The sequence below is a fragment of the Myotis lucifugus genome, unplaced genomic scaffold, assembly GCF_000147115.1.
Source record: "Myotis lucifugus unplaced genomic scaffold, Myoluc2.0 scaffold_8, whole genome shotgun sequence".
NCBI classification, from domain to species: Eukaryota; Metazoa; Chordata; class Mammalia; order Chiroptera; family Vespertilionidae; genus Myotis; species Myotis lucifugus.
In genome coordinates, this window is record NW_005871056.1 from 3,738,541 (window position 1) to 3,765,735 (window position 27,195).

A 27,195-nucleotide genomic window follows, 5' to 3' on the forward strand; every position below is an offset into this window, starting at 1 on the left:
GGAAAGCAGGATTGGTGGGAGATGCATGTGTCATTGACCTTGAGTGTTCTTCCCAAGTGGCTGGTCAGACTTTGGGGATCGTTAACCTGTGGGACTTCCCATGAGCACTGGCGTAGAGTAGGGTCTCTTCCCATCGACTGCTTCTACGCAGCTCCAGTCCCCTGGCACCGACTTGCTTCTGTACCATCAGCCATGCTGACTCTTCCAGGGCAGCATTAAGCCCTGGACAAGAGGTCAGGACCAATGTGTGTTACCACATGTTTGGAATGTGGCTGGAAAGTGAGGCGGCTTTCGAACCTGTGGCTGTGCCGATTGATGAGGCAGTGAAGCGGCTGAGCTCATCCCCTGCCTCTGTGTGATCTTGGATCTGAAAGGAAGCCCCGAAGGTTGACAGGAAAAATGCTTAAATAGAGGGGGAAACAGAGTTAAATGAATGAGTTGTGGGGAGGATTTGTTTGCTGAGCCCCAGCTTCACTCTTGAAAAGTAAACTGCTGGTGGCTTTGGGCATAAGAATCACTTTGGATACCTGTTTGGGCACCTTCTCTTAGGGAATGCGAGGAGACACTGGCCCCCCAGGAGACAAAGGGATCGCAGGATGTCCCGGGCAATGGGGTCAAAAGGTAAGGCTCTGTTGGAATGTTATTTTAAGTTCTCCCCAACACCCCCACCTTCTGTCCTCCATTCCTTCCCTCTCTTGTTTTGTCTTTCATCCCCCCTCTCTCTTCCCCTTTCTCCACTTACATGTTAGTTTCCTCATCTGCAGATGATTTACATTTGTAATCTCATTGATTTTTGTAAATTCCATCTACAACCTCTTTGTGGTTATGGAGCCAAAAGCAACTAAAGAAATACACAGTCATTGTCTTCAGAGGGGCAGCCCCTTCCTGCTCCAACAATCTAGGAATCCTCGTGCTGTCTTTGCCATGTGGCTGAGAGGTGTTGTATCTTTTACAGGGAGTCAGAGGATTGCCTGGATCTAAGGTACTGTAGTTTCTTCTCAAATTGCATGTCCTCGTGGGATGAGTTTCTGGATAGGCGTGTGGCAGGGACCTCCTTTTCTGATTGTGGCCCGTCATTGTTTCTCAGGGAGAACTGGGAGAAGATGCGATCGATGGCCTGGACGGGGAGGAGGTAAGCCATTTTTCTTCAAGTACCATAAAGCCAGCAGGAGGCTGATATATTTTTTTTCAATGGAAATTTTGTTTTCCGTGTCTTTTTTTAGGGCTCTCGTGGATTTCCTGGAAAAAAAGGAGAAAGAGGTGATCCAGGATCTCAGGTAACACTCTTCAATCTATGAGAGCAGGAGAATTTAGTGAGAGAGACAGTCTTAATTGCTGTGTGTCAGCGGTTATTAGGGATAAAATCGACAGCTGACTTAACCACATAATGAAGGCTTATTACCACGGAAGAGGTGCTGCAATCAGTTTGGAACAAGTCGGTAACTATGTAGTTTTTAAGAAGTTCCCGTTAGAAATCTCAAGGCGTGCAAGATGCTTTCTCTATGGGCATGTTTTTCAGAAGTCTGCAAATGAATGCTTTCGCCTGTCAGCAGCTTTCATTGCATCAGGGGGGGAAAAAAAGCAAGAGAAAAAGCAAAATTACTTTGGTGACTTTGGTATAGCAAATCACAGTGAAACTTTAATTTTAGATTCATTTCAAAAGTTAATAATCTTTAAAAATTTCAATTCATTTCATGAATTAATACATGCTTACTTGGTTCCAAGCAGCTCTGCTTTTATGTTCTGATACATTTATTTATCAAATATTTTTTAATACCTAGGGCGTGCCAGGCACTGAGTTATGCACCAGACAATCAGAAATGAACCACCCTGTCCTTGTCCTCAGGATTCTACAGTGTAGTTGGGGAGACAGACAGATCAATAGCTAATGGCAACACAGAATGTGATTGGGACCGTGTTGCAGGCATCTGCATGGGAGCCCAGAGAAGGGTTCTCACTCAGCAGGGTGGGGAGGAAGTTCAGGAAATCTCCCTGGAGGAAATGGTCACTGAGCTGAAGATGAATAGAAAGTAGCAAGACATGGAGGAAGGGCATTCCAGACAGAGGGAATAGCATTAGCAAAGACACAGAGGCTTGGGGACACTGCAGTTGTTCTGCCTGGTAGGAGTATTAGAGAAGAGGTAGAGGGAGGTCAGGTTCCAGAGGTGCTAGAAGTGATGGGGAAGGCACTGGTGAGCCATGAGGAGGAGTTGGGCTTTTAACCATTGGGGAGTAGGGAGCCCTTGAAAGATTTTAAGCAGGGATATCCTAATTGATTTGCATGTTAGAAATATTACTTGGCAGTAGTCTGGAGGCTGTGTTGGATGCTAGGCAAAGATAAGAGGCGAATCTGTAACAATCAAGATGAGAAGTGATGAAGCCTCAAATAAAGCAATGGCAGTGAGAACAGAAACAGAACATATTAATTAAGGAGATGGCAGAGCCTAGACTGGAGTGAACACCTATGTGCAAAATTTAGGGAAACCCTCATTATGCACAGAGTGAGTGCTTCCCTAAATTCTGCACCATAGGCGACTTGCTCATTTCCTCCTAGTCCTGACTCCGGGACATAAGATATCCAGATTTAGGTGACTAGAGGAGAAGGAAATTAGGGGTCAGTCCAAATGCCTATAAGGATCCTGGCTTGGGCAAGTTTAGTTGGAAAAAAGTGAGTTTGAGTTAAGAACGGAACATCCCTGTAGAGGTCTCTGTTGGCAATTTAATTATAGATGCCAGAAGTTGCTAGACTGGCTGGGATGTCCAATAGAGTACCCAGGAGCAATATGTAACCATTAAATTCACATTAATTAAAGTGATAAGGAACATGGATCATTTTATCTGATTGATTTCCTCCCCTCCAAACACACACAGCACTTGACATTTTAATATTATTATGAAACCTCCCACAAGCTAACGCGGAAACTCGTTTTATTTTTTTCAGGGCAGCCCAGGTGCCAGAGGCCCCCCTGGAGAGTATGGGGAGAGGGGCTTCCCAGGGGATCCTGTAAGTTACTAGGGCCCAGCTGGCTCTGAATTTCTTGTTCCACAGTTGTTTCCTTTCCCTGTGTCTCCTGCTGACCCGTGGGTAAAAGCTTGTCTTGGGAGAGGGGGAGGTAGGTTGACAGAGGCTATTTGTTTGGGAGAAATCTGATCATGTACAAAATTCAAAACTGGGAACTAAATTCCCACTTTAATCATCCTTATGTAGGTTGAGACCTTCAAGTTCTTTTGGAGGGGAAATTCCCATACTTTTGCTTATTGGGCTCCTAATCTCACAGATTCCCTATTTGTGGAGTTGATTACAGGGGAATCTTATTGCACTATCGAGGGAGTGGCATAAACATGTTGGACTAGTGCAGCCGTGGGCAAACTACGGCCCGAGGGCCGGATCTGGCCCATTTGAAATGAATAAAACTAAAAAAAAAAAGACCGTACCCTTTTATGTAATGATGTTTACTTTGAATTTATATTAGTTCACACAAACACTCCATGCTTTTGTTCCGGCCCTCCGGTCCAGTTTAAGAACCCATTGTGGCCCTCAGGTCAAAAAGTTTGCTCACCCCTGGACTAGTGCATTGGTGAAACTGCCAACACAGAGAAAGGAAATTCACCATAGCTTCAGCATGCACTCTAATCATTTGTCATTTACCACCATGCCCCCTTCAAACTTGGGGAACTATTACTTTCACTTTTTCAAACATCTATGAGATTCAAATATGGAGGATTTTCTCACACCCCTCATCACTTAATCCAAGTAACCCAAGTTTCTCACATCACACCCCTCATCATTAACCCAAGTTTTTGTACCATTTTGAAAAACAAAACAAAACAAAACTGGTATTTTTTTATTCTGAAATTCTTTTTAAATCTTCCTCTAGGGTAATCCAGGACAAAACAGTAACATCAAAGGACAAAAGGGCTCTGAAGGACAACAAGGAAGACAAGTAATTGGACCTGTTTTATATGAGTTGATTAATTATGTTACTTTAATAAAATCTAAATTAATGACTTAGTAAAATATGTAATCCACCTATAACTGAACAAACCCCCGTGAAGTTCACATTGAAAAGAGCTACGTGTCTGTAGGAGGTTACACTTCTATGGGCAAAATTACTATGTTTCCGGCAGGCGATATGTGGGGAAACTGGTAATAGCAATGCATGTTGCTATCCCGTTCTCCTCTTGAATGGATATATATCCAATAGTGTTGATATGCAGGAAGAGTCTAGAATGACACTTTTGTTCTTATCTTTTAATAGTGCCTGAGGTTTTGATGCTGATGCCTTTGTAATTTATTTAGCACCTTTTGCTTTATGATCTTGGGGGGGCTGTTGTATTTCTAGGGTAGAACCGGACAGAAGGGGACACAAGGCAGTCCTAATTCCGAAGGAGACAGGGTGAGTATTTTCACGGTCATTTATTTCCCCTCCTTATTGCCTGAAGCTGAGTCGGCTGATCTGGGGCGGATACGTGGACACTATTGACATTTTGGGCCAGATAATTTGTCATGAGAGGCTATCATGTGCATTAGAGAATATTTCACAGCATTCCTGGTCTCTACCCACTAGATGCCAGTAGCACCTCCTCCCCCCAGTTGTGACACCCAAACATGTCTGCAGATATTGCGAAATGGTGGTGGTGGATGGTGAGGGGGCAGATGGGAGCCAAGTTGCTCCTGTTTGAGAATCACTGTGACACAATTTGCTTGCCCCTATCTCCCTCCCAGAAACCTTTGAATGTCTTTGAAGAGAGTCAGGGACTTAAACACAAAAGCCCTCCTTTAATAGCGTAGTATCCTTGAGCTTCTATATGAATATTATGCATTGGGTAAACGCTCTTCATCTATGGCCAGGGGGGGAGAAGAAACACAGATCAATTCTTCCTGGATGAACCCAAACAGTGGCGATTAGTGGCAACCTCAAGGTCCTCGTATAACTTTACAACATCTCATGTGATATCAAGCCTAAAACAACGATAATAGATTTTCCCTTCTTTGTAAGGAACAACCAAGAAATCACTTTTCTCTTTGTGGACTTCTAAAATTAGGAATGATATTGATCATGTGTGAGAAACCCCTTTATCACACGCTCAGCATGGAGATTCTAAAAAGAGAAAACTGTACAAGGTCCTTGATCTGGCCCTGAATTTTACTCAAGAGGGAACAGAAAATACTTGGCTTTCTTTTTTATTACAGTCTTGTAATCTCATCACTTAGCAGGCTGTGGCTGATTGCCTTTCTCCCTGGGATAGATAGCAGATAGATGTGTTTTAATTTCCTCTTGCCTTTGTTGATCTTGAATCATAGTTCTTAAGGGAACTATGCCTAAGGGATAGCTTAGGCTTCCAGTGCTTCTGGTAAAATTCTTTGGGACTCTGCCCTCTTTTCCTCACTAGAGAATTAAAATTAATCAGAAGAAGCAAGAGAGCAGCAAGATAAGCTAAATACTATAAATTTTAAAGCTAAATATGCATTTTTGTTGGTTTAAGAGAAAATACTTTTAGTTTTAAATAACTTTATAACTGTCACTATCAATCAGCCACTTTTTTAAAAAGATGGTAGAGCGGGGTGGGGGGGGGGGCGGGGGATTACTACTTGGATGCACTAGCTGATTACTCTAAGTTAGCAATTTTCAACCAGTGTGCTGCAAGAATTTTTAAAATATGCAATACCTGACTGTTTAGTCATGGGCACTGACTTCTTTTCCCTTAGGCAGTGGTTCTCAACCTTCTGGTCCTTTAAATACAGTTCCTCATGTTGTGACTCAACCATAAAATTATTTTTGTTGCTACTTTATAACTGTAATGTTGCTACTGTTATGAATCGTAATGTAAATATCTGATATGCAGGATGGTCTTAGGCGACCCCTGTGAAAGGGTCGTTCGACCGCCAAAGGGGTCTCGACCCAAGGGTTGAGAACCGCTGCCTTAGAGTGACAAAAATGACAACAAATAAAAAAAATGACAACAGCAAAAACAATAACCATCAGGTATGAATGCAGTCTAAACTGTAAATATATAGGTCATATAATAGAGTTGCATCTTAATGGTCACATTGCATAATAAGGTTGCATCTGATTAATTACTTCTTGGTACCAGAAATTCTTATATGTAAATATAGGCACCTGATTTTTTAAAAAGTTACTTTGGAGCAAAAAGGGTAGGTAATTACTATTATTTTTTGTAAATGAATAAAAATTATACCTATTTTTTGTCAGATTGGCAAAGAATATATTTTTTGGTATACTGCAGAATTTTAGTAATTAGTTTATATGTGACATGAGACAGAAAAGGTTGAAAATCGCTGCTCTGAGTCACTCCCAGAACAGGAGGTTCTCAGCCTCCTTCCCTCATCTTCCTTCACTTCCCCGCCCATCTCCACCTTTCTACCCTCTTTTCTCCTGAATTAAATAAGGCAATGTGGATATAAAAAAGACCAAGCTTTTCTACCCTCTCCCCACCTTTCCAGTGAAGGTCAGAATTCCCTATGAGGGTCAGAGAATCTTAAGTGGATGACAAATCCTAAAAACACAAACAAACCTAAGACATTGCCTCCTGCTGACACAATTTCAACTTATGTCAATTAATTGTTGCACTGGCTGTTGCAAAAAAAAAAAAAAGTGAATGTACTGAGAACCAGAGTATTTAAAATAACATTTCAGGTCCACTGCCTTTTGCCTGTCACACACAGAATGCTTATTATAATAGTATGAGAGGCCCAGTGCACAAAATTCATGCACAGGGAGGTCCCCTCAGCCCAGCCTGCACTCTCTCCAATCCAGAATCCCTTGGGGGATAACTAGCAGTCTCACAATCTGGGACCGCTGGCTCCTAACTGCTCACCTCCCTGCCTGCCTGATTGCCCCTAACTGCCCCTCCTGCCAGCCTGGTTGCCTCAATTTCCCCCCTGCTGGCCTGGTTGCCCCACTCAGCCTGCTGTTCAGTCGTTTGGTTGTCCCTCACTAACCCCCCTGCCGGCCTTGTTGCCCCACGCAGCCTGCTGTTCGGTCATCTGTCCAGTTGTTTCGGTCGTGATGGCCCCTGACTTTTTATATATTAGGATGGATCTGTACCTCTATAGCATCTATTTTAGGCCAGATCCTGATCACGTTACTTTCAAGTATTAATTCATTTAATCCTCATAATAATTCTACGAGGTAGATACTATTATTATGTCCAGTTTACAGATAAGAAAAATCAAGGAACCTTGGGCAGCTTGCCCAGGACAGAGATACGTAGTAGGTGTTAGACCAAGGTTTGAACTGAGACTGTCTCATACTGTGGGATCTGGGCTCCTAACCACCCTGAGTAAAGTTTATTGAGCCAATGCTCTGTGCCCACAGGCTTTAAAGGGCAGGGCTGTGCCGAAACCGGTTTGGCTCAGTGGATAGAGCGTCGGCCTGCGGACTGAAAGGTCCCAGGTTCGATTCCGGTCAAGGGCATGTACCTGGGTTGCGGACACATCCCCAGTAGGAGATGTGCAGGAGGCAGCTGATCGATGTTTCTCTCTCATCGATGTTTCTAACTCTCTATCTCTCTCCCTTCCTCTCTGTAAAAAATCAATAAAACATATTTTTAAAAAAATAAATAAAGGGCAGGGCTGAGCTCATGACTGTCTTCTAAGGACACAGATGAATGAATGAATGAATGAATGAATGACATTTTTTAAAGTACTGTTTTATACCTAAAGTAATCATAGTTGTTTATCACAACAAAGGAAGTTGATGATTGGGATGTATCCGCAGCTCTCTCAAAGAGGCAAGGGTGGTAGGTGAGGAGGGGAGAGCACAGATCTTGTTGCTCTCTAGGGAAAAAGAAGTTAGGATCTGTGGCCTGAATCCTCTTCCAGCTTGGCTACCCTCTGGAAAGGAGAGGGTGTGGCAAAGACAGCCACTAGGTGGAGAGCCTGAGCTGGCAACGGGAGCCATTTCTGGAGAGATGCAGACTGATTTCAGCTTCAGAGATCAGCCTGGCTTTTCTCAGATGAACCTGGAGGTACCATTTGGACCACAACAGGGTAGAACAGACCTCATCAATCATTTCCTCCTTGTAGGATTCCACGGAAACAAACCTCAGTGGGCCCAGATGAATCACTGTATCTAACACTTTTGTACTCTTCCCCCGGGACACACTCAGGGGCCAGGACAGAGAGATGGGTGTGACGCAGGTTGTTGTCACACAGGAAGCCTCTGCCGAGCACACAGGGCTTTGTGGGACTTGCAGGAGAGGGGAGGTAGAAGACAGGCTCTTCAGGATGGTTTGGTTGTTCAAACAGCCTCCTCAGTAATTGTCAGAGGTTGTCAGCCTGCAGCTGGGTCTATAATGACCTTTGGATCCGTTTGCAATCAATCCCCCAAATATCGATCTGTAATTAAGTGCCTAGTGTGAAAACTCATCTTTGGAAAGTGCCTCAAGGAAGCCATTGCTTTGAGCTGCTTGTTACTTATATGTCTATCAGAGAGTGAGACAGGCTGACTTGCCTCTAAGGAACCCCCATCCAGACACTAACACTTTGCTTTTTCTCTTCCAGGGAAGAGAAGGCCACAGGGGGCCCCAGGGGGTCCCGGTGAGTATCCTTCCTTTACTGTCCTCTGTGGTAGATGAGGCCAAGGAGATGCTCACATGCAAATGCACTGGGGATAGTGAGCATTTGACTAGGGTGTTGTAGGAAGTGCCAGGCGTTGGACATGATCCCCACTGACTGGGAAGGGGGAGGGGATCAGTTCAGCTGCCAGGAACAGGACCGGCCAGACCTAAGGCAAAGCCTTCTTCACAGACACTTCATAGGAAAGAGGACGTGTGCAGCCCCAAATGCTGTGTCCTTGCATGCTTTTCATGTGCACTGGGAATGACTGCAATAGAGTGAAATTCTTTACCAGAATAAGAAACAGCCTTTGTGTACGGTAGCACTAGGAACTATGGAGAGATGACCTATATGGAAACCAGGTGGAGAAAACCTTTACACTGAAAACTCTCATTCTTCAGGGGGAGCCGGGAGATCCTGGACTTCCAGGAGCACTGGGAGCTGAAGGATTAAAAGGCCCACAGGTGTGTTGGAATAGTTCATAAATAATTGACAAATAATGCTGAGTTGTGCTGGGGGGTGGGGACGGCCAGGGAGAGGTCAATGGGGGAAAAGAAGACTTAGGTAACACTTTAAACAATGAAGAATTTAAATTAAAAAAATAATGCTGAATTGTTCTGATGGGAAGATGGCAAGTCATTCTGTATAAAAATAAAGAACGAGAAATTTTTAATCCACCTCCTCCCTCCCCCACGGTACATGTCTCTGGAATTCTACATTTTCCACCCTGGTGGGGGTTTTTGCTCCATCTAACCTGCTCCTACATTTGCAGCTCACTGATAAAGGCATGCTCTTGTGCTCACCTGGTACTGTGTCTGCGTGGTAGTAATAATGAATTATTAATACATTAGTATTATATTAGTAATCAATATCAGGATCGACAAAGTGGGTTTCCTTAACTGCAGTCAGACTCCCATGAAAGAAAGTTAGGAATTGGAAGATGTTATTCAACTCACCTAAAGCTAACTCCGTAGGGGGGTGACAGTGCTTCTAGAACATCACTGAGAGGACTTTATGGGAGCCATTTGTATTTTTTCTTAGTCTCATCATTAATGACATGGGCATTGGAGTCAGGACATGTGTGTCTCTCTTTCACATCAGAAGGATGCAAGGGTTATTCCTAGAGAACAGCTTTGTAGCATGTAGGTATTTAGTCACCTTCTAGAGTCCACTTTCAGCCTGAACTTGTCTGGAAGGGCCTGTGCAGGTGTGTCCATTCTAAGACCTTCCCAAGAGTTCATTTTTCTTCTAGAAAGTTCCAAATTATTAATACTCACTTGGAATTTGGGATTCTCTTGAGTGGTTCTGGGGTACCTGAACCGAGCCAACAGGTAGCAGATCCTCTAAATTAAATAACCATGGGACCAACCTAGATCCACCTCCCGGCTTTGTGAGGAGAGGAGTGACTGCCACAGCGCCTCCAGAATCCTTTGGTACTTAGATGGAACCAAATCCAGTGGCTCCAATCACCACATGCACGGGGCAGCCAGGGCCACTGTATAGCTGCTGCTTTGATAGTGGGAGACATTACCAGCACCTCTCTTCTCACAGAACCATATGGGAACCATGCATTTGATGGTAACTATGGCAGAAAATGTGCTGTAATTCCTCTGATGGGTCTGCTGCTAAAACACCTTTTTGTGCTAATAGAAACAACTCTGGTTTCTATTTTACACATTGAAAACACTTTGGCCCAGGGAACCTGCCCCATAAAAGGAACCATCTTACCATTGCTTGGGTCTTACTTCCTTTTCCCATGGGTTTTATTTATCTCTTTGGTCTCTTTTCCATTTCTACCTGTCAGAGAGGGATGGAGGTTTTATACCCAACCTGAGGCTTGCTCAATAGGATCTGTACCCCTGAGGCTGGGCCTCCCCTCAGTTCTTCTTTTAAATAATGCTTAACCTCCCAGTTAAAAGGCTGCTTGAAGGGTGAGAGCATTGCCTCTTCCTGCTTTAACATGGGGGTGTTTCAAATGCACACTTGAAGAATGTAAGTTCTCATTGACTTCTTGGCACTGTGTTTCTTTTGTTACCACAAAAGGGGTCCAGTGGGATTCTTGGCAGCAAAGGAGAGAAGGGGAGCCAGGGGCATAAAGGACCTCAGGTGAGTGACTCAGAAACCTTCGTCAGTTGTCTCCAGTCTTTATTTTCCTCTTGCTTTGGAAACACCTTCATATATAGTTAATTTTATATTATCTACATAGGGAGTATTTCATTTTAAAAAATATATATTTTATTGATTTCAGAGAGGAAGGGGGAGGGAGAGATAGAAACATCAAAGATGAGAATCATCGAAAGGCTGCCTCCTGCACGCCCCCTACTGGGGATCAAGCCCCCAACCCAGGCATGTACCCTGACCAAGAATCAAACCGTGACCGCCTGGTACATAGGTCAATGCTTAACCACTGAGTTATGCTGGCTGGGCAGAAGTATTTCATTTTTTAATTAACTTGGGACAACTTTGCAACAAACTTTTAGCACAGCTCACAATCCTTGTTCATAGCTTAGGCACTCCTCTTTCTCCTTCACTGGGTTTTACTCAGAAAGCACAGACCCATTGGATCAGCCTAAGAAAACATTTGGAAGAGTACAAATCTTATTGATTCATGAACATTTCAAAACTTAACACATTAAGTTTTTCTAACTTGTAAAAATTATCTGGGCCATGCAATGCTCCATTGACTGTTGATATTTGAAATTGCCTCTACAAAGATCCCTTACTACTCAAATTTATTTAATGCCTAAGTTCAGCTTTGAATTCACCCTCTGAATCTATTTGGTTCCTGAATTTCTGACAGTGAGCAATGAGAGTTTGGATGGTGAGGGATTCATATGAAAAATGTTCTGAATCTGTTCAATTCTTCAGCTCAGCTGGTAAGAGTTCAGTAGGCTAGGGATACCAGTGTTTGCTCTGTTATCTTCCCAACATGCTTCTAAAAGACATTTTTGCCCATTTTCAGATTGGGAAACTGAAACACATTCAGCACACCACTTTGTGTGTGTGCATGGGGCCATGCACAAACGTGCCGATGGTGGTACAGTATCTTGTTCAACAAAATCAGTGCATTACAACACATTGGCCACACTCAGAAATTGTGTGTGTTTAGTCAGAGGCGCCTTTTCTGTTTCTCTCTAAGGCCCCATATGGACAGTGGTGTCCTTACAGATGAAGACTTGTGGTGCTCTAGCCAGGACTGTAGCCTGAGTCATCTGGTTTCAGCCCAGATGTCTGTCTCCCTGGGTGGCTGGCTTCCTTGTTAAGAAAGCGTGCAGGAGCTATTGGAGATGACGTGAAGAAAAGCAGGCCTAATCTAATGGGTTTTCTAAGCATTGCTGCAGCGTTCCATTTCCATTTCCCCTTTTTTCCCAGGGTTCTCCTGGACCAGTGGGAGCTGAAGGGAGTGTTGGAAGACCTGGACCTTCGGGGAAAAAAGTTTGTGTTATTTCTTATAGATTTCAAATACTGAGAGGAAAATTTATCTCCATTCTTTTCTTGCTTTTCATATTAATTCTTCACATGTTTGAATCCAGATACCACCAACCACCCACCAGTTTTCTGCTAATAGATCGATAGGATTTTATTTATTTGCTTATTTATTTATTTATTTATTTATTTATTTATTTACTTAGAACTTTGAGGGGATGATATTGGTTAATAAGCTTATATAAGTTTTAAGTCCACAATTCTATAATACATCATCTGTGTATTGCATTGTATGCTCACCAAAGTTTAGTCTCTTCCCATCACCATATATTTGACCCATTTATCCCTATTCTTCTCTGACAACAAACAAACAAACATAACTCATTGACACAGACAACAGGATGGTGCTAATACATTCTTTTCCTCCCATTGAGAGGTAACTGCTTACCTCTCCATGAAACTGCCCCATTTCGCTAGGAGGGACACAGTGATCTCATCCATCATAAAACAGCTTTGAAAACCATGGTGGCAGAGTTGGGCTGAGAGTGGGAGGTGGGGGTGGTGGAGGGAGTGTCAACTCAAATCTACTTGTACATGTAGTTCTCTAACTCAACATACCTTTTCTTGGTCATAATCTTGCCGGTGTGCTTAAATCCTTTCAGCAGCTCCCTCCCCTAGGGCCAGCTCAGGAACCTGGAACCAGGGCAGTCACATGGGGGCCTAGCTTAGAAGGGCCCAAGCTTGGTTTAATGTTGTGCTGTCCTCATCTTGAAAGTCTTACTGTTTGAACAGGAGGCCAGTGCTTTCGTTTTACACTGAGCCCCACAAATTATGTAGCCATTCTTAACTTCCCCAGGGCCCTGAGTAAAATCTCCAGACTTTCGAGTAGCTTAGAAGGCCCTTTGCTGATGGACCATGTTTAACTGTAAGGCTTCATAGCTCCTCTCCCTCCTGCATGCTTGCCCGAGACTTCTCACCAGTGCCTTCCCTCTACCTGCATTATTCTCGCTCCTCCCTTGACCCTCCTTCCAGCTCACACATCTCATCCTTCAGCAGCAACCATGCTCCTTTTTCAGGCAGCTAGCCTCCCAGCCCCACCAATTCTAATTTAGATTCCCCTTCTCTTTGTTGTCATCACACCCTGAACTTTATCACACAGGTTTAGAATTGCCCGTCTGTCTCTCTTTCCAACCAGGACCCCACTTACCATGTTCAGTGGTTTATTTTCCACAACGGTAAATAACCGTTGGGTGGGCAAATGAACGGTTTTTCCCAAGAGTAACTTTTCCACTCCTTGCCTTCTCCTTCAGTCCTTCTGTAACACTGGGAAAGCAGTCCCTGAGTCCAGCTATGGGTTCTGCTGATGTTTTCTGCTTACCTTTGGGAAAGGTCATTCATTATTTGTTTTCTACACCCCACCTCCTTGCATAGCATTGAACTCTCCCTGAGAACCCTGTCTCCCATCTAGTGGACAGAGCTTCCTACGCTGGGAGCTAGGCTTGACTTTTCCAATTTGAAACTCTTCTTGACCCATTTATTAGGGAGAATCTGGAATTCCTGGAGGTCCTGGGCTAGCGGGGCAACCTGGACAGCAAGGAAAACAGGTATGAAGTTTCAGGACCCTTGTCCTTTCCCTGTTCCAAGTGCTCAGTTCTGAGGCAAAGAGAAGGGGGCTGACACCATTTGGGGGAGTGAAGGTATTTCAGCACCTCCTAGGTAGATGTGGGGACATTTCTCCCATCCCCGGCAGCTCTCATTCTATAGCCGATCTGTTAAAATGAGGAAGAACAGTCAGAGGGAAAGGGGGCATGCAGAGATGGTTATGGATAAGTTAGAATGGGCATTTCAATATTCTAACAACCAACAGAGGCCATATAGGCACAGGTCCTTGAAAAACAGCACTACCCTTTCCTCTCCCCTTCTTGTAAAACTCTAGGGCAACAAGAAGAAGAGGGGAGTAGGCCAAGAAATGGGCACCTGCTCTAGTGGCTCCGGCTGTGCCAGGGTCTCAGTCCCCCTGGAAGCCCTCAGTGCTTCTCTCCTGACATTATAATCTGCCCAGTATAGACTACAATTAATTTTCAATTTTGAGAAATTAAAATGAACTGATTTGTTCACAGGGAGATTATGGCATCCCAGGCTATGGTAATATAGGACGAAAAGGAATACAGGTAAATATGGAAAACAATTATTTCTTTCATTGATGAAGCAAACCTAAAATAATACAAGAAAAAGAAATGGTCATATGGTAGTAGTGTTGTGTTGACTTATTTATGTTTTCTGCTGAAAATTATAGGGCCCAAGAGGATTCCCTGGAGATATGGGGCAAAAGGTATTGTGCACATGACCTTTTTAAATTACCGTGATCGTTAAAAAAATTTTGATTTATCTTTATTATCGAAAGTATTACAGATGTCCCCTTTTCCTCCCCATTAACCCCCTCCATGTTGCTCCGTCCTCCTCCCCAGGCCTTCACTGCCCTATTGTCTGTGACCATGGGTTATGCATATATGCATATAAGCATTATCTTAACCTTTTAGTTGAGAATTGAAATAAACGTATGGATCTCAAAGAAACAAACATAAAGCAAGGCAATTGTTTTGCCTGGGCTTCATGAAAAAAGGGCTGTACTTATCCCTATGAATCTTTAAATTGGAAAAGATTGCCCTGTTCTTCATTGCCTGATGTCCCTTTCCTGGAAACCCTAACTCTAGGTGTCCTCTTGAGTTTAGTCCTTTGTCCTCTTCTTGATTTCTCTGCCTCAGTGATCTCATTTCAACCTCAGGTCTTCATCTCTGATAGGTGTGGTTCAGTTGGTTGGATGTCATCCTGTGCATCAAAAGGACCCCCAGTAGGGGGCGTGTAGGAGACAGCCATCCATGTTTCGCTCTCACATTGATGTTTCTCTCTCTCTCTTCATCTCTTTCTAATAATCAATAAAAATATTTTTTAAAAAAACTGTCGGCTTCAGCTATTGCGATCTGTCCTTCATTTTTGTGGCCTTTATTTCTTCTCACTTGAAAGATTACAATATTATTCTCGTTGGTCCCCTACTTCCCACTTCTCCCTGCTTCAATTAATCCCAAACACTACTATCACTTGATTTCCCCCCAGAGATAGCCTTAATTTTGTTATTCTCCTGATCAGATAGCTCCAGAATTCCTCACCATCTTCCAGATTGAAATCCATCTCCATGTTCTACAACCAGACACACCCTCCATTTTGATCAGAGTAGTTCGTGTTACATCTGTTTTGTACACTGAAATTATGTAATAAGATTTTCTTTTTTTAAGTGTCTTGCCTAGAAGAGTGTCTTCCATATAGTTGATGCTCAAATTAAAATTTAGAATATAGATTTTAAAAGGTGTCCAATTAAGCAAATCAAATTAACTGTAGGAAAAAAGACAATATTTGGATTCTTAAAGTGCTTTTAATTGATGAACTACCAAAATAAATTCTTTCCTTAGGTAGAGAAGGGTGCAAGAAGGGACTATACAGATAACTGTTAGGACAAGAGTTCTCATTGTGGAGGACCAGTTTTCTAACTTATTGAAAAAGGGGAAAAACAGCTTATTTCAATTTGGGGATAAATGTGAAATTAGCACATTGGTAAGTAAATGCTAAAATTAGTTCTCCCATGGTCAGAGTAAATTTTTTTTTTTTACCTTCAACTTTTTGAGAATTGACTCACAAATTTAGGAAGTAATTCACCATTTAGTATTTTATGTAGTCAATATTCCATGTTTTACCTAATTTTTGAGCATTTTTCTTAGGTATTTTTATTAACTGATTAGATAGCCATTATACATATTTATACATAAAAATTTCTATCCTTAGAAAATTTTAAATAGTTTGTAGAATAAGTGTATCAATGACTTAGTTCTAAATGACAGAAATTGACTTTTAGTGTTTAATATCTGGTATAGGTATAAGATCAACTAGGTTTTAGATTGGAGAGAATTATTTTTATTTTTTCACAGCAAATATTTCCCATTAATTTTCTTATATCTGAATCTTCAGGGTGAAATTGGAAATCCTGGAATTCCTGGGGAGCCTGGACCCAAAGGATTTAGGGGACGAAGAGTAAGTAGCCTATAATTCCAGAAATAAAACATGTTTCCTTGGAAACTCTGGCTTTTGTGTTGCAATAATAAATGTGGATTATTGATCCATCCCAAGGACATCTAAAATTGCACTTCCTAGCAGTGTGGTCTTCAATACACCTTTCCAGGGTCTCTATTTCTACAATATGAGGGTTGAACTTAATGACACCAAAGGTCATTTTCAGCTCTGAAAGCCTATGGTTCCATGACTCTGAACTATTACAAAGATTTACAGACTGATATCTGGCTGTTTCAAGGATTGTCTGCGTCATCCAGTCTTTTCTAAGGCACACATTACAGCCCAGAATATTGATCCTATGAGTGGAAATGAAGCTGGCATCTTTCCACGGTGTCCCTGAGGGTTTTTTGACAATCCCACTACCCATAACCAAGGTCATCTGGGATATTCATTTGACCGAAGGCTGTTGAGATCTAATTAGTGAAGTGCAGAGTAGAAGGTTGTACTTATTTAAAAACAAAATGTTGAGAAAACGTCCTTTCATTTTAAAGTTTGAATGGGATATCAGCAGTCATTATCAGCTGAAAGGGATGCAATTCAACAGATACTTTCCATGTGGCCAGATAGATCTCATTAGCTCCATATCCATCACCTTAAGGTATGGGAATGACACCGCCCTCCCATTTACCCCTATGTATGTGGGCAATTATTGTATTTGATACTTTGCAGATAGAAGGTTTTTTATTAAATCTCTGGGTGCCCTAGTATATTTGCTTTTATTTTTTTGCACCAATCCTAGTTTATAGCTAATTTAGATTTAAATGCACAACTAGTGCCAGAGCAAAGTATGTCACTAAATGAAGAGGCTCAGAAGGAAATGGATGTTTGCCAATGATTAAGAATGGTCATTTGTATTACAAGTAAGGAATTCACTGGACTTGAATTAGTAGTTGCTTTGTTAAAAATTTATTTTTAATTGTAAAGTCTTATAAAACTGAGGTCAGGTCATCCCATGGCTAGAAGATGTGGAAAGTAACACATATTTCCATCTGCAGCTCACTGTAGGTTTGAAAGGTGTAAAGGGATCTCAAGGAACGCACGGCCCCCCTGGACGGAGAGTAAGTATATCCATGAGAACTAAGTCACATGTGCTACTGGTTTCTAGGATGTACAATGAAAAGGGCACAGAATTTAAAGTCAGAAGCACTGGGTTCAAGTCCAAATTCTGCTTGTTACTAGCTGTGTGCCCTTCAGCCAGCCATGGAGTTGCTCAGTTTACCTCTAAAACAGAGATGACATATCCTGTGTTAACCACCTCAAATGGTAGCTGGGAGGGTCACATAATCAAGCATATGAACTATAAAGTTCAATGCAAATATTAGCAGCTACTGTTATTTTTTTTTTTTTACTGATGTTTTAAAAATAGGGATGGGTTACATAAGCTTCATAAAGTTTCATCCTGCGGGGCAAGTTGATATAGTTTCCCCAAACCATTAATATTACTTCCTGTCCTCAAAATATTTGGAAATATAACTACAACTTTCCACTATGATTCCATCAAAAGAGAAATGTCACCTTTGGAAGCATTCCTGGACAGAGTAGCACATCTCTCTCTGATAAATATCCATTTCTCTATTTTAGTCTCACTCATGTTATGGTAATGATTTATAGACATGTCTCTCTCCCCTGATGAGCACAGACAGTAAGAACTAAATGTTGCCAGCACCTGTGTTTTGTGTAGGAGGCGCAGGCAGCATTGTGTAAGGAGTGAAGAAACTGCTTACCTTGTTTAGTGCTTTGTGAATATTTTCTGACTACCGGGAGGAGTCCCTTACCTTGGGACTTTATAAGGGAAACAAATAACATGGGTGTCTTGTGGACGACTGAATCCATAGTAAAATGAGAATCGACTACCTATAATGGATACTCTGCTACAATCTTTTATTTCTTTTGTATTAATTGGTAAATACTCTTAGTTGTGTGAGTGAGAATCTAGTCTATGAACCAATCTGGTCCAGTTTGGATTTATCTCTTGCTCAGATTCTGGAGCTCCCATTTTGGGGGGATCCCATATTTTCCTGGCCTTGTGCTTGGCCTACTGACCTGGGAGAATGCGGCTTCTTTGTCTCAGGCCCTTGATCCTCAGCCTCTGCCTAAAAACTTGCTCAAAGTTACTCTTAAGTCTTTTAGAACATACTCCCCGGAGTTCTAATCTATATTATAAAAGGCCAGTGGCCGTAACGCCGTAATGACCAAAGGACTGGTCACCAGGAGGTGCATTGATGGGTCTCGCAGCGCGGCAGGTCTGGGTCTCACACGATTTCGCACACTGGGCCTCTAGTCCTCGATAAGATCTGTAAGAAACTGTCCCTCTCTCTGTTTATGTGACTGTGCATTCTTTTCTGTTTTCTGCCGTAAGTTGTAAAGGGAAGGATATGACTCAGCATTATTTAATGAGATGCATAATTTCCTGATTTGGGTCAGGAATAAGATATTCTCCCATGAGTAGAATCATGGAATCATGGATGCCATGACAGTTCTGGTTAACACCAGCAGCATAGTGTGGGGGGGGGGGGCACTTCAGCATTCAGCAGACGTTTAACTGGTTATTGGATGAATCAATGGACAGATGACCCAGTTGCCATTTAGAACAAAGATTCTTTCATTGACATTTGTGGTTGAGCCAGTGAAATTGTACAAATATGAGCAGGTAATAATAGCATTTTTGAAGCCAACATCTTAGCATTTACCAGTTGCTCAGAGGGATCCATGTGTGCAAACATGTTGAGAGCCACCTGCCAAGAAGAAGCCGGATTCTGATAAAAGGAAGGAAGAAGGGAAAAAGAGAAAAGCTTAAGCTGTCAAGAAAGGACTACCTTTTCTCTGGGAATCTTCTCAATTCATCTCAGTAATTAATTGTACTCCTTTCTTTTATAACCTCTCAGCATTTAAGAGCTTAGTGTGTCTGCTCTTCCTTTGTGTAAGGCTCATTTTCCGATGTAATTGTCTTTGGTTCTTTCACACATGTAGAGGTTATAGGTGCTGCCTGCATTTTAAACTCCTTGATTCTTTGTTGTTTGTTTAAAATGTGTTTTTATTGATTTTTTTTTTTTTTAGAGAGAGAGGAAGGGAGAGGGAGAGAAGATAGAAACATTGATGATAGAGAAACATCGTTTGGCTGCCTCCCGCACGACCCACACTGGGGACCAAGCCCCGACAGGGAATCGAACCATGGGGAATTGAACCACGACCTCCTGGTTCATAAGTCGATGCTCACTCACTGAGCTACACCGGCCCAGCTCAAACTCCTTGATTCTTAATAAACCTATATCTCTGAGTTCTCAATAAATTCCTTCTTGCCATGTTTTAGGAAGTCTTTTGTTTACAATTTCAAGTTTTCTGATGAGAAATGACTTCTAAGGGTTATATCTTTTGTACAGATATCTTTAAAAATACAATAATTCAGTTTGCTCTGAGCAGACTAGCTTTATTGATCTGACAGGAAACAAAGAACTTGACACTCTTGATTTAAGTGGGAAAGAGCATTGGAACCCACCCGTTCAGAAAAATTTAATCCCTCTCTGCCAGCTGTGCTTTTAAGAAAAAAGGTTTTCCATCACCATATATTTGACCCCATTTACCCTTTTCTACCTCCACCCCGCTTTCCCTTTGGTAACCACCATACTGTTGTCTGTGTCTATGAGTTTTTGTTTGTCTGGTTTGTTCACTTGTTGCTTTCTTTTTATATCCCATATATGAGTGAGATCATACGGTTCTTGACTTTTTTCATCTGACTTATTTCACTTAGCATGATAGTCTCAAGATCCATTCATGTTTTCGCAAATGACAACATTTCATCTTTTCTGTGGCTGAGTAGTATTCCATTGTATATGTGTACCACATCTTTATCTAATCATTCATCGAAGGACACGGTGAATAATACATATTGACAAACATTTGTACTCCTTCACCATTTTGGAAATTTTCCCAAAATACCAAAATGGGGTCATTCACATTCAGAGATTTCTGTCTTTCTGAAATAAAATAAATGTACCTGAGAACATAATTTTTAACTAAAAAAACAATGAAGGTATTTTCCTCTGCTTTTGTTTTGACACTAAAGACTCCAATTCACATAGCAATAACTTGCTCTGGTTTTGTTTCCCTAGGGCCCTAAAGGCACAGCGGGGATGCCTGTATATTCTGTATGTATCTCCTTATTTACGAAAGAAAAACCAATCAACCCACTGGCAAATAAATATGGCCACTCTGCTCATGTTTCTGTTCTTTCTCTCTCTTTATAGCAATGTGATCTGATCCGGTTCGTTCGAGAACGCAGTCGTGAGTATCTGTGTGTCAGGGAGCAAGAGCATCCGTGATTGGTGCGGGCACTGAGGTTGAAGGCAGTGTGGGCATGCGTGATTCACTGGTGGGGAAGGCAGACATCCCCTGCAGCAGGCTTGTCCTGAGTGCCTGCTGTGGGAACAGCTCACTTCAAAGGTGGGAGAAAAAGGGGTACAAGTAAATGGCATGCAACATGCCTATGGGGAATAGAGACTAACTCAAGAGATTTGTGAATTAGTTCACACATTCCTATGACAATAATGTACAAAGGCCTGAGAGAACATGGTGTTAAAGGGATGTGCATGGGAGTTTGGGTTTAGTTGATTAGTTACTCAGTTAATGAGGCTCCTTGGGTGGGGATAATTGAATCCTACTGTAGGGAAGTGATGGGACTGGCAAGACACAGTTTCAGCAAGGAATGAAGCAGAAGTCAACAAATAGAGGGGCTGTCTTCTTTATGATATAAGGGATATAAGCTAGAAAACACCCAGTAACTCATTTCTAAACAATTATCCTAAGGAAATAAAGCAAAACAAGGAAAAAAATTATAGGTATAGATGATTGCTGAAATATTCATTAAAGCAAAATAAAGTGTACCCTCTGACTCTGTACACTTATTACATTATTGTGCATCATCTTCTGATAAAATATTAAGCAGATATGGTTTTATGAAGACAGAATATGAAAAATATTGCTATTATAGAGCAGAAAATTAAATTGGGTCCTCATTATGTTTACATAGAGGTAAATATATATACATAGAAATGAGTACTGGAGAAGAAGGTAGAAAAAGTGTAACAACTTACTGTGTTAGGTGGGTAGAATTTTAGGTGATGAGTCTTTATGTTTGCATTGTGGCTTATAATCATGCGTATACAATCATAATAAAAAATGTAAAATGGGAAAATTAGAGAGGCTTTCCTGAAGGAGACTGGACGAAAACGTAGCCATTACAAGTGTGTGGCAAGGACAGAACAACAACTAAAACAAATTTAAAATCCCTGGAAGGCCAGATGGGGAGACGCTTAGTATCACTGTGGATCGGGAGGCAGGGGAGGGGTTGTGAAGGGAAATCAATTGGTAGGAAAACGTGATGACTTGAAACATTTTAGAGGAAGAGGAACGCTGTGTAGGCCCTAAATTGCAATGAAATGAGGCAGCGAATGAAATGGGGCTGTAATAAAGGAGAGGATCAGGGAAGGAGGCTCAAATGTTGAAGTCACTCAAGTGTTTGTGGTCCTTAGAGTCACGTGGATGGATGAGGTTCCAAAGAATGGAAATCTAGAGACAGAAACAGAACCCCAAGGGACGAACCCAGGATGGGGCCCGAGTCCTGAGCTGGTGGCTGGGACCCTAAACCCCAGAATGGAATAAGTCATCTAGGAGGCTGGGGGGGATGTGGAGAGAGGTGTATGGTTGAGAATAAAAGAGAAGGACCCAAATGATTAGAGTTTTGGAGGGAGAGGCATAACGAGGATTTTTAGAAAAAAAAAAACATTTAAAAAGAAACACACTAAAAGAAGTCACCTACTTTCACCCAGGCCAGTGTGGCTCAGTTGGTTGGGTGTCATCCAGTGCCCCAAGGGATTGCTAGTTCGATTCCAGGTCAGGACACTTGCCTGGGTTGCAGGCTCGATCCCCAGTGTGAGGCATGCAGGAGGCAGCGGATGGATGTTTCACTCCCACATTGATGTTTCTCTCTCCCTCTCCCTTTCTCTTTCTCTGAAAACCAATAAAAATTTTTGTTGTTGATTTTTAAAAGAGGTCAACTAAGTTTCTCCAAAGTCACCCAGATTCAAACCCAGACCGGTGTGTCTATTTCTAGCGCCTGCGCTTTTAGCCTCATAGCTGGGTTGGAGGTTAAGAAATAAAAAAGTTCTCTGTGAAAAACAAAGGGATCTGTTTCAGGCCTGGAGATGCAGAGGAGGCTGTGGGTTATGTGTGCTGTCTGCTGGCAGAGGCTAAAGACCAAAGCTGCTAATAGGGTTGATGTGAGAGGAGCATGCGCGGTGGGACGGCAGGATGGGAGGCCAGTTTGTTGTCAGTGCTCATAAAACCTCTCATTATATTGGAGTGACTCATTGCTTCCTAGGAATTGAATTGAGTAAAATGAATATGGAAATTGTCAGGCCTGTGCTTACTTAGAGATTGACTGACGTTCCCCTGCTTCATCTGACAGAGTAATTCACTTAGAGAAACCAGAGCTGTTTTGCTCAGGAGAAACCCTTGGGGGCTTTCCCTCTGCTCTCTAGTTACTGAGATTGCTCAAACGCGGGAGCTGTATTTTTTAGTCCAGACAAAATTCATTTGGAAATCCTCACAGTTCTGCAAGAAAATAGAGCTTCCCAAGGTGTTCATCAGGGAAGAAAATAAAACCCCGTATTTTAGCCTTGCCTTGCTGAATGGCTCTCAGAAGGCTCTAAGAAGAGATACAAAACAAATTGGATTTTAGCTATCTCGCCATTTAATCAGAGGCCCATCCATCCTGCTTCTAAGACAAGTGATCAGTGTTTCTGATTTCAACCAAAATTCTGCTCAAGTCTGCTGCCGTGACTCACAAGGAGAAAGGGTCAGGGAGGGTCACACATGAATAAAATTCTGTGTATGTACGTCTCCCTCAATCCTTCAGCCATGGCTTCCCGTAACTTAAGCATTAGCCTCGTGTGTAATTAGAGTCAAGCCAAATATTAAGCTTTGTCGAAATTTGGTTGTTTGGGGTTAGGTTTAGTATGTGTTCTGAAACCATAATTGACTCTTCTCTCTCTCTCTCTCTCTCTCTCTCTCTCTCTCTCTCTCTCTCTCTCTCCTTATTTTTATAGCTTGTTGGAGAGGTGAGTATTCTTATCATACTATGTTTCTCGCTGAAATTATTACTGTGTTCTAACAAAACCAATTTGAAGAAACACTCACCCCTGTGGGATAAAGGACGTCTTTTCTATGCAGACACTTCTGTCTTCTGACAATAACCGTCCATGTCATATTTGACCTGGTTGTAAAATAATGACCCCCCGCCCCCCAGATCCCAGCCCCTTCACACTGTTGTTCTTTCCAGGTTCTGTCAGAATTTATAACTCAATTTGGTCATGGAGTAGGCCCTGTGCTGCAGAGGGATTCGGTGACAGGGCTCCCTGGCTGACCATATTCTATTGCTCTGTTTGCTGATTGACCCCTGGACACCGGCTTCTTGGACAGGCAGTGTCTCCTTTCTTCCCTCTGACCCACCCTTTTCATCTCACCAGTACCCACCGTGCATCTCCCTGAGCACCCACCACTTGTCAGCCTGACCCTGCCATGAACCGTCTTCCCAGGGCCTAGACTGCAATCGGTGGTGCATGGCGCCTTAGATCCGTTGGATGACATTGCCACTGAGGCTGGTTAGGTCAACTTCAAGGCCCCTGGTCTCCTACAGGCCTGCTAAAATAGACCTGCGGGGTCGTTGACCTTATCACAAAGTATGGCACCATACACTTGAATTCTGAAACAAAACAAAACTTTGTACATGTAAGCGCCCTATAAAAGCTTATGAATTAGAATTAAATCTGCCAGGTACCCTGCTAGACAGACCCTAGGAAAGGGAGGCTGTCAAGTCTGCACTTTATGTAGCCAGATATTAGTGGTCTATCTTTAGGCAACATCTTCAAGCTAGCAGAGCAGATGCCGTTCCTTCCTTTACACGTAGGTGCCCCCAGTTCTAGAGCTGTATGTGACACTTGCATTTTCGGAGACCTCGGTGTGAGCCAACCTTACTAGAGTAAAGGGATTGGGAAAGGCTTTTTGGTCCAGTGAGATAACTTCATACTTCTGTTTTTCATTTTTGCAGAAAAGTGTCCAGTATATCCAACAGAGCTGGTATTTGCCCTCGACCAGTCCCGTGGTATCACAGAACAGAGATTTAATGAAATGAGGGATGTGATCATTTCTGTTGTCAATGACCTTAACATCAGGGAGAACAATTGCCCCATGGGAGCGAGAGTTGTTGTGGTTTCCTATGACTCAGGCACCAGCTATCTCATCCGTTGGTCCGACTACCATACCAAGAAACAACTCCTCCAGCTTCTTTCCCAAATAAAATACCAAGTCCCCACAGAAGCCCAAGACATCGGTAATGCGATGAGGTTTGTGGCCCGAAATGTTTTCAAGCGGACGTATGCGGGAGCCAACTTGAGGAGGGTTGCCGTGTTTTTCAGCAATGGAGAAGCATCCAGCAAGTCATCCATCATCACGGCCACCATGGAGCTCAGTGCCCTGGATATCAGTCCAGCAGTCTTTGCTTTTAATGAAAGGGGCTTCCTGGATGAGGCTTTTGGGGTAAGAACTTCTCTTGGCAACTTCATTTTTAAGATCGCGGTTCTAGCAGGATGGCAATGGTGGGGAGTAGAGGGAGATCTGTGGCCTCTTGAGTCCCTCTGCAGTTTACACAGCTGTCTGGTTGCCAGGGTCCATCAAATCCAATATTGAACAATAGCCGTCAATAATAATAGCAGCCACATTTGCTCAGCTCTTGCTGTGTGCCAGGCACTGTCCCTAGAGATGTATGCACATACTCGTACGTTGTCACAACCCTCTGAAGTCAATGCAGTGTTATCTCCATTTTAAAATTAGGAAACTGAGGCCCAGAGAGTTTGAGTGACTTTTCCAACTTTGTACAGCTACTACAGGGCTAAACAAGATTTGAACCCAGGTCTGTCTGATTGAACGGGCTGAGAATACAGTGCTCTACCAGCCTTCTGTCAATCTGATTCTCAAATATGTCATCTGTTCCCTGTATCTCATTGAACAGCTGGTCTTAACCTGTCATGGATGAAGTTTAGGGGCTCTTTGAACCCCTAATGTGATATGAGACATTTGATGTATATGAACATTTTTCCCAAGAGAGGTTCCTTCCCTTTTGGATCCACAGATTCTTATGGGATCAGTGCTTCCTTGCACTTCCCCCCCCCAAACTAAAAAACTTCTCCATCTACTGTTCTACTATTTTTCAATATGCTCAAATTATCCATGGAATACATGTTTCTGGAACTGTGTGAAGCCCTCATGTCATCCAAGAGGTTCTAAAAGTCTATTTTCATACAAATACTCATATTTCTACTGTAAAAAAATAATGAAGAGAATCAATCTGCTCATAATGCACCCAAGAATTTTTTAGAAATAGGAGCCCCGGGAGAGTCACAATAGATCCTGACAGGAAGGACTATAAAAAGTCAAAGTTTTTTCCTCTAAGAATAATTATTCCCAACATACTAGATAGTGTACTTATTTGTTATGTTATGGTGTATGTCCCCCCACAAACATGTAAGGTGGAGATTTTATCTCATCTGTTCATTTCTGTATCCCCAGCACTGAGAACATTATAGGCATTCAATAAATATTTGCTGAATGAATAAATGAGTGGATGAATGACGAACACAGGTTATACTTCTATGAATAGACTTCCTTGATTTACCAAGGTAGCATTTAGTCTTTACATGGGGAACCAATAAATTCAAATACAAAAATAACACCCAAAGTATCCAATTTCATAACAAGTAGAGAGTAGGAATGAAGTAAATACTTTCAAACCATAAGTCTGGAATGATTATAAATATTTCCAAATGTCCACTTTGCACTTTACAGAAAAATAGAAGGTGTGACTTTCCGAACCCTTTAATTTCCCAAGGGAGATGGAGAAAAAAATATACGCATCTTTGTGGATTGAGGGATACCTTCATCACTACCTGGGAATGATAGCTTTATCTCCTTGTAATAAAAGTCTCTGCCTTGCACAATGCCTCACAAGTAGTAATTGTCTCAAGGAATGATTGAATTAATTAATGCTACATATTGTCCACTTTAGTGAGTATGAATGCAAAAAATGTAACCAAGAAACACAAAATCAGGAGGTGTACACACAAGAATTTTGCATAGACTCAGTGCCTTCTGTCTACTGCCTTTTAAAGCTGACTTTCAATTGGAATTTGTGATCGGGAAATCCCCTGGACATCTGAAAGATGTGCCTTCTTGTAGATAGTGTGATCAGGGTAGACATAGTTGGGATCACTCCTTAACGAGGCCAAGGAAAACCTGTGAGTGTAAAATTTCTGCAGGACCCAGTGTCAGAAGCTGATGTGCAGTACATAATCAGTTGGTGCATAGTCAGAAGCATGTAAAAATTCAGTGCAGAATTGCAGGCTTGGAAATAAGAGTGAGATTTTACTACCTGACCCAATGCATGAATCTGGTGGTTGTCTTATGCCAGTTTTCTCACTAGAAAATAGGGATGCTATTACCTGTTCTATATTCTTCTTTGAATTATATTTAGGATAAAGGGGAGTGTGTGTCTGTACGTGTGTGTGTGTGTGTGTGTGTGTGTGTGTGTGTGTTTAAAAATGCATTGCATAGAGCAAAAGGTTATAAAAAAAGTAATGGTAATTGGTTGGGTGTTTTTCAAATGAATCTTTAAAGTGGGTGTATAATGGCTTTCTAATAACTAAAAAAAAAGTGAGCAAATAAGCATATTCTTTTTTTTCAATGCAGTTTGACAACACTGGAACATTCCAGGTGATTCCAGCTCCTTCAAATGGGGACCATGAACCATTAGAAAGACTTCAGCGTTGTACCCTTTGCTATGGTAAGACCAGTGAGAAGAATGTATTGTGCTGAAACACTTACATGCCCTCTGGATGAGTTATTAAATATGAATGACTTTATCAGAGATTTCTATTTGTCTTGCAAGTTTCGTTTTAAGTTTTCCAGTTTTCCAACACCATATGTCAGGGGTTCAATCTCTGTAATATTTGCAGTTT

The 27,195-nt window shown here is 42.1% G+C and overlaps 1 protein-coding gene across 1 annotated transcript in view; it reads left to right on the forward strand.

Annotated features, from left to right (window-relative positions):
- Positions 1–27,195, forward strand: part of COL6A5 (collagen type VI alpha 5 chain) — an 84,480-nt gene that overhangs the window by 29,228 nt on the left and 28,057 nt on the right. Inside the window, exons 13-33 of the mRNA XM_023749515.1 lie at positions 550–621; positions 956–982; positions 1,088–1,132; positions 1,224–1,277; positions 2,942–3,004; positions 3,879–3,944; positions 4,344–4,397; positions 8,528–8,563; positions 8,983–9,045; positions 10,625–10,687; positions 11,954–12,016; positions 13,549–13,611; positions 14,128–14,178; positions 14,304–14,339; positions 16,028–16,090; positions 17,125–17,187; positions 20,239–20,274; positions 20,374–20,410; positions 23,233–23,244; positions 24,234–24,721; positions 26,927–27,020. Coding sequence (XP_023605283.1) covers positions 550–621; positions 956–982; positions 1,088–1,132; positions 1,224–1,277; positions 2,942–3,004; positions 3,879–3,944; positions 4,344–4,397; positions 8,528–8,563; positions 8,983–9,045; positions 10,625–10,687; positions 11,954–12,016; positions 13,549–13,611; positions 14,128–14,178; positions 14,304–14,339; positions 16,028–16,090; positions 17,125–17,187; positions 20,239–20,274; positions 20,374–20,410; positions 23,233–23,244; positions 24,234–24,721; positions 26,927–27,020 — 1,549 coding nt within the window. The remainder of the gene's footprint in view (positions 1–549; positions 622–955; positions 983–1,087; positions 1,133–1,223; positions 1,278–2,941; positions 3,005–3,878; positions 3,945–4,343; positions 4,398–8,527; positions 8,564–8,982; positions 9,046–10,624; positions 10,688–11,953; positions 12,017–13,548; positions 13,612–14,127; positions 14,179–14,303; positions 14,340–16,027; positions 16,091–17,124; positions 17,188–20,238; positions 20,275–20,373; positions 20,411–23,232; positions 23,245–24,233; positions 24,722–26,926; positions 27,021–27,195) is intronic.